This window comes from Pezoporus occidentalis, unplaced genomic scaffold, assembly GCF_034315485.1.
Source record: "Pezoporus occidentalis ecotype Australia unplaced genomic scaffold, CSIRO_AGI_Poc_V1 ctg55, whole genome shotgun sequence".
In the NCBI taxonomy this organism is placed as follows: domain Eukaryota; kingdom Metazoa; phylum Chordata; class Aves; order Psittaciformes; family Psittacidae; genus Pezoporus; species Pezoporus occidentalis.
Genome location: NW_026915888.1, coordinates 3837955 through 3855602, shown reverse-complemented (window position 1 = coordinate 3855602; position 17648 = coordinate 3837955). Strand labels below are relative to the sequence as shown.

The 17648-nt window shown below is 50.1% G+C and overlaps 1 protein-coding gene across 5 annotated transcripts in view; it reads left to right on the top strand.

Moving 5' to 3' along the window:
* Positions 1 to 14851, top strand: part of SEPTIN8 (septin 8) — a 37232-nt gene extending 22381 nt beyond the window's left edge. For 2 of the 5 annotated variants that reach the window (XM_062638158.1, XM_062638156.1), the window contains exons 6-10: positions 883 to 979; positions 1334 to 1502; positions 1752 to 1884; positions 2584 to 2774; positions 13189 to 14851. In XM_062638158.1, the coding sequence (XP_062494142.1) occupies positions 883 to 979; positions 1334 to 1502; positions 1752 to 1884; positions 2584 to 2774; positions 13189 to 13354 (756 nt within the window). In that variant the 3' untranslated portion in view covers positions 13355 to 14851. Of the gene's footprint in view, positions 1 to 882; positions 980 to 1333; positions 1503 to 1751; positions 1885 to 2583; positions 2775 to 5063; positions 7902 to 9564; positions 10534 to 13188 lie in introns of those variants that run through there. The other 3 variants (XM_062638157.1, XM_062638159.1, XM_062638160.1) reach the window with 3 other exon arrangements.
* Positions 14852 to 17648: the final 2797 nt, after the last annotated feature.

Sequence of the window (17648 nt, the reverse complement as noted above, 5' to 3'; positions counted from 1 at the left end):
GATTTGTTAACTAAAAAGCAGCTTTTTCATCAGAACGAGCATCTTCCTGCATGGCTGCTTCTGATTAAATGCTTTGTCTTTTATCCCTGCCCCCCTGTTTAAATTTACTTTAAATCTCAATAGCCAATTGATTTCTGGGTCAAGTAGATGGGTGTTTTCACCAGAATAGCTCTGGTTTTGCTGAATTCATAAGAAATTGGAGGCTACAACCATCTTTCTAAAGCGATCGCAAGCTGTGTGCGCTGGGGATTGAAAGGGGAGCCGGGGCTGCTTGGTCCTTGCCCCAGTGAAAATATTCTTGGCCACTTCTCTACCACTTCCACACTTGTGGATCCCTTTCTTCCTAAACATGAAGGGTTTTGTCAGCCTCATCCAGCTGAAGCGCCGGCTCCGTGGCTCCTGCGGTGCTGAGGACAGTGCCCTGTTCCCTCGCTGTGCTCCGTGCGTTGCAGGCTTGGGGAGCAGCGAGCACATGTTGTATCCTGCTCACGTCCCTTCCAGTGCCCACACACAAACTGCTCTGCCAAGGCCTGTTTACGGATGTCTCTGCTTGTGCTTTCTGCAAGGCAGGGAGTGCCCCGCTCTTGGCGTGGGGAAAGAGCTGAGAGAACAACCTGACAAATGGATACAGGGACATCAGTGATGATCATGGTGTTCCTACAATATTTCCCCATCCAGTCCAGCCAGCAGTGCCAATAAGCTGTGCTGCAGCCTTATGCTACTCTCTGTTGCAGTATCCCATTTCACAATAGAGGCTGCTCTGGGTATTGGAGGTTAGATTCAGAGGAAGGACTTCTTGGAGCAGATCCTGGGGCAGGGGGATCCAGCGGTCAGGCTCATCTCTGGGCTCACGCACTCAATCTCTCCTTGGCCCTGTTTCAGGCTCATCTGCCCTTTGCTGTGGTCGGCAGCACGGAGGAGGTGAAGGTTGGGAACAAGCTGGTGAGAGCTCGGCAGTACCCATGGGGAGTGGTGCAAGGTAAGGTGCTGCCTGCCAGGCACCCGCCGCAGACCTGCCTTGTGCGTGCAGGGCACCCTCTCCATCCAGCTCTGCCCTCCTGCCAGCACACGTGTGTGGAGGTGCCCTGTGCTGAGCACTGCAGAAACGTCCTGTGCAGCCTTCTGTGGGTTGGCCAACCTTCCCTTTGAATTCCCATTCCATTCCTACCAGCAGGCAGTAATGGTCGATGGGAATCCCTGCGTCCAAGGGGCTGTGTCGTGCTCTGTGCGGGACAACAGCTGGAAGTCCTTGGGAGGGCAGTGCCTGGAGTCAGTCTGTGCTTGTGCTCTGCTGTGTGTGCGGTTGGCTGAGTCCTCCCTTTGCCTCCATCAGTTGAGAATGAAAGTCACTGCGACTTCGTGAAGCTGCGGGAGATGCTGATCCGGGTCAACATGGAGGATCTCCGGGAGCAGACTCACACCCGCCACTACGAGCTCTACAGGAGGTGCAAGCTGGAGGAGATGGGCTTCAAGGACACAGATCCTGACAGCCAGCCCTTCAGGTGAGCGCCCTTCATGTCTACAGCATCCATACCGAGCAGTAGCTTGTTACTGACACTCCAAGCAGGAAGGCTTGTAGGTAATATCCTCAATGCTGGGCTGGCAGGAGCTAGCACTGGGGTTGAACTTTGCATCTGACTTGAGCATTCCCTCCCCTGTTTGTCTTGAGGCAATGCAGGCAGGCGTGCATTTCCCCATCCCCAACTCACCGGTGGCCAGAGGGTCTGGATTTTGTTTGCTTTCTTCCCCAGCCTCCAAGAAACGTATGAGACCAAAAGGAAAGAGTTCTTGGGAGAGCTCCAGAGGAAAGAGGAAGAAATGAGACAAATGTTTGTTAACAAAGTCAAGGAGACGGAGGCAGAGCTGAAGGAGAAGGAGAGAGAGGTGGGTGTGCCAAAAACCCGGGAGAGGAGCCCAAAATGCAGCCAGCATAGGAGCTGGGGCTGGGCACCATGAATCCTGGAGAGCACGCACAGCTCTGGAGCACAGCAGCCAAAGCACAAACACAGGCACACACGTCCCCCCGCTCGGAGAAGGGGACACGGGGCAGTGTTTTCACAACAGCATCCCTGGTTGAAGTGCCTCAGAAACAGCAGCTCTCCCCATCCTGTGCTGGGTGTAGGAGACTCGGATGCTGCTTGGTGAGCATCTGTGTCGGATGGCTCACTGGGGAGCAGAGTAAAGGGGGGAGCTGGAATCCCCAGGTCAGTGTTGTGAGGCCATGGGCAGCCATCAGGACTGGGGAGGAGATAAATGGACCATCTTCAAAACTGGTGAGGAATAAAGAGCCCACAGGGTCCCCGGAGCAGGGAGCCTCAGTGCACATACCTGGGCTCACGCTCTCTCCTGCTTTGATGTATGTGATATATTCAGCTCGCAGCAGCCCCGAATTCATTGTGTCTTCACTGCTTTTGGTGAAGGCCAGCTCTGCTGGGGGCTGGCCCGGTGCAGGGGCACCGCTGGACCCCACCACCCAGCCGTGTCTGTGGGGTGGTGGGGATTCGTGTGCAGTGAAGCAGGGCAGGGGGTCACAGCCCCATGGCTGTGCTGGGTGCGATGCTCAGAGGGTTTGTCTCCCCGCAGCTGCATGAGAAGTTTGAGCATTTAAAGAGGATACACCAGGAGGAGAAACGGAAGGTGGAGGAGAAGAGGAGGGAGCTGGAGGAGGAGATGAACGCCTTCAACCGGCGGAAAGTAGCGGTGGAAACCTTGCAGTCCCAATCCTTGCAGGCTACCTCACAGCAGCCGCTGAAGAAGGACAAAGACAAGAAAAAGTAAGTGACTGAGCTCAAGTCTTTCTCCTCTGCTGCCTGGAAGGTCAGCGGCTCCTGGGGTGCTTCAATGTTGGTCAGTGCTTTAGGCACCAAATGGAAAAGGGGATTTTGGAATCCTAATTCCTGCTCTTCTGACTCTGCTTCAAGAGACGGGGTCCTGGGGAAGTGGTGGCTGCAGGGGAGAGGGATTTGCACTTTGGGGCCATTCTCTGAAGGCCGAGAGTCGCGAGGGTTTGCCCTTACCTCTGTGGCAGGCAGCTGCTCCGCTCCTGGGGACCAGCACAAGCTGCATCTTCTCCCCAGCGTGGGATGATCTTGGCACGGTTGTAACGTCTCTCAGATGTGGTCCCTGTCATCTGTAGGCTTGGGGCCCTCGGCAGTTGTTTTTAGGAGCAGAGTTGTAAAGGAAACAGCAGCTTAGTGAGAAAATGCATTGGGAATTCAGGAGGCCTCCGTGTGAAGCAGGGCTCCAGGACACAGCTCTGCTCAAGAGAAAGATCTTTTCCCCTGCAGGCAGAATTCTTATCTCAGCTTGCTGCAAGTTAATGCACATTGCTGAAGCCAGCAGCAGTGTGGAGAAGGGCATGTAAATAATGCTCCTTCAGGCCCCTGAAGGTGTAAAGAGAGCAGGAATGGGCAAACAGGTTTAAAGAGAAAAGGGGCATGTGTGATCCTGCTTGCATTCAAGCCAGTCTTCAAGGAACACTGGCCAGGGAGCAAAATGAGAAGCGCCATCACGCAAGCTGGGAATTCTGTTATTCCAGCATCTTTTGTTACTTCCTCTTGTGTGAAGGAGCTTGAGAGTCTGAGCTGCATCCTGTCAAACCCAGCACAGGCTGGTGGCAGTGCCCCTGAGCCTTCTAGTGATGGCAACTGAAACAAGACCATCGAGAGTAGCAACACCCGAGGTGCTCTTGGCAGCACAACGTTCAGCTTCACGTGGCTGATGAGACCTTGTGCTCTGACACTTCTCTGCTGTGAGCTGCAGCACGAGAGGAGCTCATTCTGGGCACTGGCACGCTGGTAGTTTGCCTCTTCCCATGGAAGATGAGTGTGTATTCTTTAACCTGTTTCCTTGGGAATGTGTTTTGGTGTTAAAGACACAAACCCACTCTTTTCTGCAGCCCTCTCAGCATCCTCTGGGCATGGCCCACCTCACACGTAGAACCCAAAACACTTTGTAAACTATGTTGCTGAAAACAGGGTTTAATCTGGCTGAACTCACACACGAATTAGGGGTTGAACCCTGGGCCAGGCTGGGGCCGGGCCTGCTTTGAAAGAGGCAAGCACGCTGAGCTGCACACTGGTACCTTGGGAGAGTGATGCCGGTGCTGGGATGCTCTGGGGATGCTGTGCTGTGCACTGGCCAGGCTGGAACACTGCAGCTGCCCCTCCGCTCCATCTGCCTGTGAGGGAAATGGGTTTCCTGGGCTTTTCTGGCTTTATCCCACCTGAGATGCGAGTCTGGACCCCTTCTTCTGGTGGTGAATAGGAGCCGGCCATGGCCAGGAGCAGGGCTGGGAGGAGGCACCTCAGGGGGTGTACAGAGAACCAAGGGGCACCCACAGCATGGTGGGACCCTGCTTGGTGCTGGGGCTCTCTTCCTCTCCAGAGCATGGCTGGAGGGGGTGCACCATCACCAGGAATAAAACTGGTAACTTAGGGAGATGTGGTTTTAACGGGGTTTGGGTCATTTGGGTTTTTAGCTTTATTGGTTGGGTGGTTTTTGGCTTCATCTGGGAGGTATCTAAAGGAGCAGGGGGTCCTGTGGAGCCCGTGAGGCTTCACCCGGCCGAGCGCACGGTGTGGGCTGTGCTGTGGCTTTGTGCAGTGAGTTTCTGGTGCTGTATGGATGCGATGGAGCTGGAAAAGTATCCTGGGTTTATGGGCAAGGTGTTGGGAGCTTGCAGGAGCTGGGAGTATATCGGGAGTTTGGAGAGGGGGTGGTTTTGTTTCTGTGTTCACTAGAGCTGGTCAAAGCTTTTATCATCTCCTGTTTCAACACAGTGCTTTTAGTGGCTTTAATCAGTGAGAAATGAAGATGAATTGCAGGTGTCAAGGGGAAATGCAAGTGTTTGTGCTGAGGTTCCCCCTTGTGCTTCCCTGTGCCAGGCAGGTTGTGCTCCAGTGTGGAATTTGCTGTCTCCCGTTGGTCTTCAGGTGCCTGAGCAGCCTTTGCCCTTCCCTCCCCTTGTTTTGTTTTTAACATATTTCGCTGCATTTTGCTTTTTGTTTCGTTTTCATAACTTTAATTTATGCTTTTGTTTTTTTATGCTTTGTTTCTTTCAGTTAATCACACACAGACTTTCAGGCCAAGAGTGGACTTGGTGCTTTCATGTGTTAAGTTGCTTGAGTTTCCCACCCTGTGACCCTTCTCATAACATTGTGTGAGTGGACCAAAGTGAAAGAGAAAATGAGCATCTTCGGTGCTGGCGGTGTAAGGACTCCCTGTTATCCGTGCAGAGTGTGGCAGGAGGCTTTGAGGAAGTAACCACCTACCTTTTGTTAAACAAAGGCAACTAATCCCTAAAATCAGGTGTTTTGTTCTAAACCCAGGGGTCGAGCAGCCGTGTATGCAGCGACCGTAACTGTTTGTCTGAACTCATCTTACCACCAGCTAAATCATTGCTTTCTAGCTTTGTTTTTCCTCTGTAATTCACTTGGTGACTGCTCGAGGCTCATCGGCCTCCCCCTGTACGTGCACAAACGGGAGGAGTGCTGTGAAGGATGCTCGAACCTTTGTTTTTCTAACAAAGCCCTCCATTTGAGTCAGTTCAAACACAGCGCTCAGACCTTCTGCCCTGGGAACCCTGCTCAGAGTAACCCTCATTCCAGTACTTCTGTATTTTACTCCTGAATTACTCTAAACACTTTCTACATCATTTATAAGAAATATATATATATATATATATATATGTAAGGAGAGTGGTTATAAAATCCATGGGACGTTTTGAGTTTACTGCTAAAGTAGAACATTTCTAGAGAAAGATTCTTCATAAGAGTGTGTTGTATAATGTGCAGCTGCAGGATTTGTGCAGCAGTTGTCATTTACCAATGTACTTTACTGTGTGTCAAAGCTATTTAAGCAGTCATCTTTACTTTTACTCTTTAACCTTAAACTTACTATGTGCCTAATAAGGAAACTCCCCTAATCTTGAGCTATGCACCCTGTTTATATGGATAGGCGTTATTCCTCTTGGAAGGTGCTTCCCTTAACGCTCCTCATGCCTGGAAATCACAGCCTGGTTTTCCTGGGCAGCTCAGCTCAGAGGAAAAGTTAGGATCAATGTTAATTTCTTCCACTCAAACCATTGTGTGATCAGGCAGGACAATAGCTGAACAGAGGCTTACTGGCTCTGTTGTCATGGAAAAACAGTTGGACCCAGTTCCATCCATCCAACAGGTAACGGGCTAAAAGAAAGCAAATCTTTGATATTAAGCCCCACATAGTGTCTTTAGGGTGTATGAGAGCACTTGGCTGGCTGTTAGTTGTGAGGGTGTGCGTTTTCATCTAGTTATCCATGTTACAGGGCTTTTCCAATGCTTTCTCCCTTAAAGGCTTGTCTTCAAGCTGTCAGCAGGTTCCTTCTTTGAGGTACAGAGCAGCCTCGTGCCTCAGCTGTTACAGCCTGTGTGAGGGCAGCCCTTGCTGCATTCTAAGATGAGGTTCTCTAACTTGCATATCCCAGTAGAGCAGGGGCTGTTTCTTGTTCATTTTCCTTTCTCAGTACATGCTCAGGTGTTAAACTCTTTTCATACAGCCTTTCATTTGGATGTACTGCAAATCAGTGTTACTGGAGGCTGGAGAAAGATCCTCACACAGATCTCACGGGTACCCTCCGGAACAGGCTGCTTGTCAAAGAGGCAGAGTTGTGTGTGCTCCTTAGGAGTCTGCTGAAAGCTGAGCATTGATGTTTAAGGCTGTGCCTCCAGGTGGATGTCTTAAAGAGTCAAATATAGGAGGGGTCATGTCTTGTTCTCAAGGATGGACGAGGACCCCAACCTGTTGTTACATGCAAGGAGACAACTCCGGCTCACTCTGACCACGGTCCAACCACGGAGCGAATGATGGGCAGGACGTTGGTGTTTTGCTGGTGAGAGGAGCTCTGGTGCACTGATTGCACGAGGGAGCAGCACTGTTTGGTTTACTGTTAGTTTTACTTCTCAAGGCTGCTGCTGTGCAGGCCGGGATAAAAGCACATGCGATGATCCTGGGTGTGCAAAGAGCCTTTTCCAGTCGGTCGTTCTCTCCCGATCTCATGCTGCAGCCAGCAAGATCTATGCAAATGATTTTAACTGCCCTGGCTCATCAGAGATCGATCCTTTTGTCCTAGCGTTAGGAAATTAGGTTATGTAGAGCAATGATGAAAGAGGAAAACCCTTCAAATCCATGGGCATTGTGGAGAAATTCCCAGCTTTTTCTGATGAAGACATTCAGAATGTATGTAACAATATTTTAATGACGATGATTATTATATTACATTGACTTTATGTTGTGACAGACATCCCTTTTCCTTTTAGTTAGTTGTTCTTTAGAGCGCTCAACACCATAATCTCCCCAATGGGACTCAGTCATACTTTTTCTTCTAGTACTTGGTTTTCCCTTTAGTTGAGACAATGTGGTATGTAGAGTAGTTCTGATCTTGTTTTTATTTAACAACTTACAAATACAAGGTGATGCTAATCTCAACCCAGTCCCAAGACTTACATCTTGTAGGCTAAAAGAAGTGAAAGAAAACCCCTTCAGAACTGACCGGAACTGTTCGGTTAAGCATCTTGCAGTTGGTTTATACATTTATCTGTAAAAGGTTGGTATTAATGGGAAAAAGCTATCCATTGTTTTTATCATTTAACCATTTACCATCATGTATGTTGTCTGCTTTCTAATTTAAAACGTGTTGTGTGGGGCTCTGAGCTCTGTAGGCTTCATGTCTGGCTATGGTGGATGCCCCGGGGTGGAGCTGGAGAGGTTGGCTCAGAGCCTTGGCGACCTGCAGCATCCCTGCCCTTTGCCATCCGAATGTGGGCGTTGTTGGTTGGTTTCGGGGTGGGTTTTTTTTTGACTTTCATTTCTTTCCCCTCACTTTGTACGTTGTTTTCTGTTATTAAATCTCACGTGCATTTTGAGTTCTTGTGGTGTCGTTTATTTAGTGGCGCATTTCCTGTGGGTCTCTGTTGAAAGGACAGCGTGGCGCGGTTGGAAGTGTCACCAGGCACAGGATGTCTTGTGACTCTTGGGAGCATTCCAAACTGAAATCAGCTAGCTCATTAACAATTAGTTAATCATGCAGCGTGCGGAAAGGCGCCTCATCTGGAACTGGGGGGAGATGTGATGCTATTCATTCAAATGCCATCCCTAATTGAGCAAAACGAGCCTTCCAGCTCATTGGCACGTCTCCTGTGGGATCCGGTGGCTGGGTAGATGGGAGATCTGGGTACCTTAGATGTACCAGCAGGTTGGCTGATGTGATGCTGCCCAAAGAGGTGGTTTAAGGGTGGGGTGAAAGGGGAGCGAGGTGGAGGGTGTCCCAGTGGTACTTCCAAAGCTGGATGCTTTTTCCACATGGTACACTTAGGTTAAAGCCAAAACTAAGCACAGCTTTAGGCTGGGGCTTCTTTTCAGAGTGCTGCTGCTGAAGCTTTACCCTTAGGCCTGTCCCTGGAGTCTGTTCTGTGTTATCGCTACATATAAAGTTATTCTGGGGTAATTTAGGGTCTCTCTGGGTTTTATTTGTTACTGGACTGAGATCAATGCCGCAGTCAGACCAAGCCAACAAGTGGAGCTGGCTGATGCAGTGTTTGCTGAAGGGCTGCTGCTGATGGAGTGTTTTGTGCAGCCCCAGTTCCAAGCACAAAAGCAAGTCAGTGATCTTGGCTGGATCCTGGCTGGATCCTGGCTGCTTCCAAGATCATCTTAGGAATGTGCAGGTGGACTGTGCTGTTGCTGCAGGAATTGGTTGGTGTGAGAGACCTCTGCTGCCTGCATTTAATACACAGCTTGCTTTAAAAGCATTGGGCAGTTCTGTGTGTCCTGTGTGCTGCCTGTTGGAATCCTACCTTTGTACCGGGCCAGGCTCTGGTACTGAGGTGACCAGAAGTGGTGGCTGGAGCTGGTGGGACATTGCCTGTAGCCATCACCGACTCAGTGAATCAGTTGGGGAATTAAGGTGGCAGAGATGGGTCATTTTAAAGCTGGGCCACCTGGTGATGCAGGATGATGGGCACTGGCAAGTGATCTTCCATAGGAGTAATGTTAAGGTTATTCATTAATATCCATGCAAAGCCCCTAGAGATGCTTACAACAGAGTGAGGAATGCAGAGGGTGTTAAGCTCAGCAGCGAGGTAGGTCCTGACCATGTTTTGCAGCTCCAGAGCCAAAGGCCAGTGACTGAGGCCCCAGGACAGTGCTATCCCTTCAGGAGACAGCCCAAATCCCAACCTGGTCTTCTTGTCCTTGGCTGTTCTATAGGACAAGCACAAAGCCACTGGCCCAGGCTGTGTGTGCTGGCCAGGCTGGGACAGCTCTGTCCTTCTCCCACCCCATCACAGCCCACAGCTCCTCAGATGTCCGCTCCAGCAGCCGTTCCTCATTCCAGCTTCCAGTCCATCCTCTGGTTACTGGCTCCAGACAAGGTCTTGGCAGCTATGAGAGCTCCTCTGGGTCGTGATGGTTTAAATTCAGACGCCTGCACCCAGCCCCACACGTTAGATCCGTACCTTGACCCTTCATGCTGTCTTAATGTGAGTAACTGAAGCTCAAACACTGATTCTCTTCTTGTTCTTTCTGTAGCTTTTTTAGTCTGCCCAGTGCGTGCTCCATTGCATCGGGAAGATATGTTAATTAGAAGATTTATTAAGGCCAAAACATCTCATGCAGAAGAAATTAATTGGTGCTTTCACCTCTAAGCTTGCACTGTATTGCACTGAAGAGATTTTATAGCAAGGACTAAGATGCACCGTGCCTTCTGATTGGGAACAGTTTGCTCCATCAGGTTTCTTGATAAAGTTGAAATCTAAGATAACTTGCCCAAAGATAAACCTGCTAATGGAGCCTGCTGCATGGCTTGCACTAAACCCACAGCTCCGGTCTCCGGGTGAGGGCACAGAGCACTTAACACTGACCCAGCTTCCATGGGGACGGGGGACAAAGCGGGATAGTGCGAGGGGAGCATTCGGCTTTGCTGCTGCTGCAGTGGGGGTTCTGTGTGTCCTCCCTCGCTCTGGTTTGGGGATGGACCTGGGGAACCTCCTAACATCCCTTCCCGCTGCATTCTCACGTTTCTTGGCAATAACTCTTCCGTGTAGCTTTTCTCCTTGGACTCACAGGTTTCTAACCAAACCAGCCTTTGTTGTAGGGCTGCAGAGCTGTGCCTCACACCTTAACCCTGCCCACCTCCCACCGCTGCTTCGGGATGGGTAACACCGGTGGGGTGCGGTGGGTGAGGAGGGAGCTGTTTCAAAGGACAACTAAAGGTTCTGTGTTAACGGAGGGGGAAATGGTTTAAAGCTGGAGAGCGGGTGTTCCTGGCTGCGAGCTGTGTTTGTAACAGACTGACTTCCCCTTACACACATACCTGTTTAAAAAGCCCAACAGGTTAAACCGAAGCGTGACGTCTGTGCCCCAGTCTGACTCCACACAGAGCAGGGAGAGGCCCCAGTTCCTCTTTGTCTTAAACCAAACCTTGTAAATGAATCTCAGGAACGACCTGCTTGTACCAAAGTTGGGTTTAATAAAAACAAAACTGACTTATTTAACAAATACCCGTTAAAACCATGTTTTGTGCATCAGTTACAGTCCCTGCCACGGCAGAGTGCTGTGGCTGAATTCAGCACCCTCAAAGTTACTCCAGATTCCCTCTGTTGTAACCCCCTTGCCCTGTCTATCTGCGGTTGCAGTGTGATGTCCCCTGTGCAGCCCCACACATCTGGGGCCAGCAGCCTCTTTCCCCTTCTCCAGCTGCTCTGGCCTTGGACCAGCAGAAAACCAGTCCTTGGTAGGATGCTTGAGGGCAGCTTGCACCCTGTGTGGGACAGGGGGACAGAAGCAGGATGGGGTGACTGGAGCGGGCTGCACCAGGACCCCCACAGGGTTCCCCCCTGAGCAGGCTGTGCTGTCACCACCCAGGAGCGAGTTGGGATGGAGAGGATGGTGTCGAGGCACTGGCAGCCACAGGCACTGAGCTCTTGTCCCCTGGGTGCGTTGCGCGTGGCAGTCACCGAAACCTCTGGATGCCCTTGACATAGACTAGAACTGGGAAATATATCTCAGCATCAAACAGGTACGTGGGGTGAAATAACCAAACTGGGCCCATGGGGATGTTCTGGAGACTCCCACCCCTTGCAGGCAGCAGGGACTGAACCCCGTGACGAGCACATTCACCCCACATCACTCATCCCTGCAGTGCCTGAGGAAGGCTGCAGTGGCAGCAGGACCAGGGGAGAAGCAGGCAGGGCCTGGCCGGACTGGGTCTGAGGAGCCGTGGGTTCTGAGCTGGAATTCCAAAGACGTTTTGTATTGTGTGGTAAACCTGACTGGCTCTGACAATCCCTGAGCAGCACGCGCTGGTTGGTGAGGGCCCGAGGTAACGGTGCTTGGAGCCAAGAAACGATTCCCACACCTTGTAGGCACTGGGACTGGGTCCTTAATGGCTTCACCAGGAAGGGGCACAGACTTCAGAGCCCTGCATTCCAGGGGAAGCCTGAAGGAAAAGGGGAGGTTTGATTCGCAGCCTTCTCGCTGCTGAATGAAAACCTTGCTTCCACCTGAGAACTGCTCTCAGAGCAGCACTGGGAGCTCCCCCATCCTCGAAAGCAGCTCCTGTGGCTCTCCCATGGGGCAAGTGGGATTAGCTCTAATAAGAGGACAATGCAGTGAGCTGGATGAAAGGCTCAGCCTGTCACACTTCATCACAGCTGCTTCCAAAACAGGTTCCTTTGAGTCTCTCTGGTGCAGTTCTCAGCCTTCTGCCAACTTGGTCCCTGAGGTGCAGGATCGTGACCAAGTCCTTCCCCCAGCTCTCTGAATTTACGTGATGTTAAAACCAAGAGGCAGCACACACTGCTCAGGAAGGACGTAAGAAATAGGAAGGTAATACCAATGTGTCATTAGCCTCTGAGAAACAGCAGCGCTTCCACTGTGTTGCGTTGTCTGCTCTGTTCTCTGGAACAGGTTCTGCTGTTGCTGCTTCCAAGGCAGTAACTTCCCACTGGTCCCTCTCGGGGGAGGATGTAGGGAGCTTTCTCCCAGCCCTCCGCTGAGGCACCAGCCACCCGTGTGCACCCACCCATCACTCGCTCCCACATCCTCACTGTGCAGGGGCCTGAATCCACCGCAGCATCCATCGGTCCCTGTGGTGTCATCAGCAATTTGGGCTGTAGGAGGTGTGCAAGGGGCTAAACCCAGGTGGTTTACAGCAACCCTCAGCCGTGCTTGATGGGCATTCTTCAGTCCGGAAGGGTTGTGGTACAGTGGCCTTGCCTTGGGATGGCCCTGGGTGGCTTGGCTGATGGGGTAGACAATGCAAACAGCGTTGGGTGGCTGCAGGCACATGAGCTCTTGATCCACACGCTCTCTTCAGCTGATGAACTCAGTGCTGTTAACCTGTAAGGAAAGATGCAGACCTTGTGGAAGTTCAGCTGTCTCCTGGCTGCTGCTCCTGTAACTCTGTAGTTATGGGGTTATGGGGAGGGTAGCGACAGGCTGCATTGATGCCTCATGTCAGCAACATGCATATTGGCCCTGCTGCAGACCACGTCACCAGGAGCTCCTGAAGCACTGCACAGAAGGTGGGTAAGCTCTGCCTCCTTTTAGGAGGTGCCCTTGGTCAGGAGGGCAGCAGGAGGCTGGGTTACTCCAGGCAAATGCAAGACCACAAATGGGTGGATATAAACCCAACAGCCGCGGTGTTCAGCCTTCGAGGTACAGTGCCTCAGCAGGCACGTGTCTGATGAAGCTGGAGAACAGCTTTAAAAGACCAAAGCCCAGGGTTTGCCTCTTAATGTGGGTCATCAGAAGCCAAGCTGATTGTATTGTGAAAGCCATGTAACTGTACTGAAGAGGTTTCCACAGTGCTCAGTGGGCGGCTGGGACATGATGGGCAGCTTTATAGGTGCTCTCAGACACTCCACTGCAGGAGGATGGGAGTCAGGGGCTACCTGCGGCCAAACAGTTTGGAAGCCTCCCTTCCCTACACAAGAGAGGGCTCTCTCCCATTCCCACCCCTTAACTGCGGTTTCATTCCACCTTTTGTTAGCACTGGTGAGGTCTGCAGCAACAGAACATGCACACGTGATGCTCAGGAGGCTGTTAAAGTGCAATGTTGGTTGTAAATACACCTGTGCTTTATTAATCAGTGTCCCAGCCTCAAGTTCCGTGACCAAAGGCCATTTTGATTCCTACCTGTGCTTTCTTTAGCAGAGCAGTAATAACAGGAAGCCAATCAGGAGTCTGCCTCTCCAGCTCCAAGGTGATGATCACCAAGGCCAATGTGGAGCCCTTAAACTGCAATAGCTGGTGGCACGCCATACAGTGCTGTAGCTGTCTGGTCAAGAGCGCGACGTGGAGGGAAGGATTTCTCTGAGGCAGCCCCTGTAGTAGCTGGGGCCAGTTGGACATCACCATGGCATGGAACTGGAGAGAAGAGAAAGTATATATATTACCCCTCCCCTGAGGTCAGTGGACTTTGTATGTTTTCCTATGTTATCAATCAGAAGTACAGACTAATTTCATTTCACATCAGGAAACCTAAAGGGTTCCCCCCCACACACCTTACTTTTTTTGGGTGTTTTGTGTTTGTACTTGCCAACCATTGAACTGGGTTTGTTTTTTTTTGAGCTTAAAATGAATGTACAAGGTCTGTGTTTCCTAACGATTTCTGAAGTGTCTGCGTTCTCCAGATTGCTATCCAGAAGATTAAATTCAGGCCAGCAGATATGAATAGAAGCAGATATAGGACCTATAACAGCGACTGCACTCTGAATTTACCAAGGAAACAAGCACCTAAAAAGGCAGTTTTCACAATCAGCAGCCTAAGATGGCTTAATATTTGCACATAACCTTAAGAAAAGGGATCCAGGATGTGTTTGTATCACATAATTTTTGCCTTACTTGCACATGATCGTTTCTTGAAGACAAAATTTAATTGTTTCTATCAAATGTTTAGTACCTGCAATGTGAACTAAGTGCCAGATTGGGGTAGTCTCATTGCCTGAACCAGGGCTGGATCATTAGCGGGATGAAAAGGAAAATGGTTTAAGAAAAACCTGTGTGTGAAATGTAGCAAAACTCTGACAGCTTTCTATGTACAGTATTAATAGAGGGAAATAGGTAGAAATATTTTTGCAGTGTGTATTTAAGAAAATAAAAATGGCATATAGTGGTGCATACGAGAATCTTTTTAATGTCTGTTTTAGTTGTCCTTTAAAGAAGGAAGAAGTTCTTTGTAAGGGAGAAGTTCTTCCCTGTGAGGGTGGTGAGGCACTGGAACAGGTTGCCCAAAGAAGTGGTAAATGCCCCATCCCTGGCAGTGCTCAAGGCCAGGCTGGACTTGGGCAACATGGTCTAGTGTTAAGGAGTCCCTGCCCATGGCAGGGGGTTGGAACTTGCTAATCTTAAGGTCTTTTCCAACCCAAACCGTTCTGTGATTCTATGAGGGGAGTCATTTTCTGAGTAGAATTAAAGGTTTTAAATAGTAGAAACTTTTAAATATGAATTAATAAACCTCACTGTACCATTCTTCAAAAGGCTTGCAGATAGCTAACGACAGGGAGCTTGCAGAGCACCTTGGGGTGGATGTGTGGGATGTGTATGTGTGTGCCTCTGTGTTTTCTAGTCTTCTTTGATAAGGAGCTGTTTCTTTGGAGAAAACCAATTTGCAAACCTTAGTGCTTACAATGTGTAAGAAATCCATTGGTGTTGCTGTGTAAAGGTCCCAGTGAAGCTTACCTAGTACAACTCTTCCCATTCGCAAGATCTCAGCTGGAGAGCGTTTGCAAGCACTCTGCATCGCAAGCATCTTCACCGATGGTATTACCTGTAAAAAGAAATCATTGCAAATAATAAAGAAGCCAGTGTCCTACACCTCTGTGTTTCTCTGTATCTTGACAAATTTATACACCCCCAGAGTGCTAAGCTCATGCAGCATTTCCTAGGTAACTCCTGTCCTAAATGAGGGCCACTGATGCTCGCCATGAACCATGCCCACCACCCCGCAGGTGATGGCTTACCCCATGAGCTCCCTCAACACTGCATCAGTGAGGCACGGTCCCTGCTACCAGTGTCACAGGGTTTGCTCGTCTGACAAGCCAGGAGGAGGCTTCCTGCTGGCCTGTTCCATGGGCCCTTGGTGCTTGTCTTGTTTCCTGTGGTCATTGATGCAGCTGCTTCTTAGGTGAGAGGAAGAGCAGCCTCAGCAAGACACGTGCTAAGAAAGGCTCTGAGGAGCACTTCACCTGGGCGGTGTTTGAAGACACCCATGTTTGACACTAACACCTGGGTTTGCTGTTCTTTGTCGAAACAGAATGAACAGGAAGGCAGTGTGAAATGCTTGTGGCTAGTGGTTGTAACTGAAGGAGCCTGTGTAATCTCACACTCACAGGGCTAGGTGCTGATTTTACGTGCTCACCTCGAGGCACAGACCTGAGTCATTTCCTCCCTAGGTTCAGAAACTAGTTTTGACTCCGAGCAAACTCATCTATTTCGAGCTTCCTCTGAAGAATCTCTGTTCTGTTGTGCCTGCCTTCCCCGCCAGGACCTAGAGCAACAGAATTACAGCACTCTGATGTTGTGCACACAAAGCCGTGCATCTGCATCCTGACTGCTCCCCCTAGACTAAGCCTTACTGTGAGCTGTGCATTCTGAAGAGAGGGGAGAGCTTTAAGGGCAGGAGGAGGGAAACACATCCATTATAAAAGCAAACACAAGTCCTTCATCCCTAAAGGTCACAATTCTTCCAAACAGGGATGAAACAGGCCTGAAAATGTTACGGCCAGCCCTTAAGGACTACTTGGGGTAAGCAACACTTCATTATGCCCAAGGTGTTGAAAGACCTGGAAACATGAACACGTTGAACACAAGAGATGAGGTTAGTGTGCTTAAAACTGAACATACAGACCTCATTGTCTTCACTGGTTTTTGCTGCAAGGATAAGGCAGGAAATTGCAATGCACTGAAGATACTTTAATTGGGCCTGAAGGGAGAAGAAGAAAACACTGACTAAGGAAGGTGACAGCGCTGGGGGAAGTGATTGCCATGCTACAATAGATGCGCAGGTTTCGAACCTTCATTTCAGTTACAGTTGCTTCTGACTTAGCTTAGCTGCAGAAAGCTTCATTGGAAGCCGGAGACAGAGCAAAGGAATCCAAGGTGAAACAAAACAAGTCCTCTTCTTGCTGCAAGTTTTATTCATGTATCTCACTATGCAGTGCCACAGTACTTACAATGCAGTGTTGCTCCTCAGCTGAGATACTAATTAATATACTATTAATCTTGAGTATTGATCTGAATAGAACTGGGAGCTGCAAGGCTCAGCTCAACTCCTAACTTTGCTGTTGTTTCAGTGGCAGGAAAAGTTGGCCTCATTGGTTAAAAACAGTGGTTTCCAAACTAAAACACTGAAAGCGATGATGCAAATGTTTTCTGTTGAGCAGAGGCAGCCAGAGGAGGGTTCTTTGTGCCTCGCCCAGCGTTTGGACTGCAGTTCACACAAACACTCCTACCGAGGACTGCACATCAGTGAAACCTCATTAAACACTCAGTTCATATATAAATATATATGCTTCAAAGCCTGCCCAGCAAAGCCCCTGCCTGCTCCCTAAATCTGCTGCCAAACATAGTGCCTGCTTTGTGTATAAACTGATTACGTGCTCCTTACATCCCCAGTCAGTAACCTAGTGGGGAAAAGGGGACCGGGATTCTCTGCTTTTACTGATGCCAGGAACCCGTTAAAGATGCTGGTAGCCAAGGCAAAGGTTTTGGGGTAGAAGTGGAACTGAGAGCTCATTTCTGCAATCCACAGAACTGCTCTCCTGTGCCGTGCCAGAGATATCTGTGCCCTGAGGGGAAGAAGAAGTCAGCAGGGAAACACAGTTAGGGCTTTGATGATTTTGTTAACAAATCTCCAAAGGAAGGCTCAGCTCATTCCAGGCACTCTAATTACCAGTTCGGATGTCTGCAGGCTTGGAATGGAGAAAGCTGTTGGCTGTGTCTACACAGTGAGGGCAAGGGCAAGGTTTGGAGCAGCTCAGCACACTCGGTGGTGTTGCCCACCCAGTCAGGCTCTACCTGTGCTCACGGGGGCTTGGTGCTGGGCTGTACAGGAGCACTGAATGGGGAAGCACCCAGCCCTCCCCCTGCACAGTGCATGTGAGCCCCAGACTGAGCTCTTGCAGACAAGGTGCTGAGCGTGCTTGTTGTTTCCCCCTCCAGAAGCCTCCTGGAGTCAGGAGCAGGTTTTGATTTAACAGCCCTTCAATTTCCTCCAAGCACAATTAATGACGTGCTGTATTTATGTATTTACCATTGATTTGCTGTCCTTACCTGCCCACCACATCTCCCAAACCTACTTGAGTCAAACCGAAACATAAAGCACCTGGTTTATACAGAGCATTAAAAAGACGTCCAGCAGGGCAAGCACAGACCCTTCTCCCCTCCATTCCTTAAGCTTAGGCCATGGAGGATGACTTTTGCTTTCAGGTGGATGGGATGGCAGGGCCAGCACTGCATCCCTGCGGTCCCTTAGGGACTTCCAAACGGACAGGGAGACACCTTCAGGGTGAGCGGCTCTGGCTCTCTGGAGGTGCAGGGCGCTTCACAGCAGCTCCCTGAGCCAGCTTCCCTGGTGGGAGACGCTGCCAAACCAAGAGAATGAAAAAGCA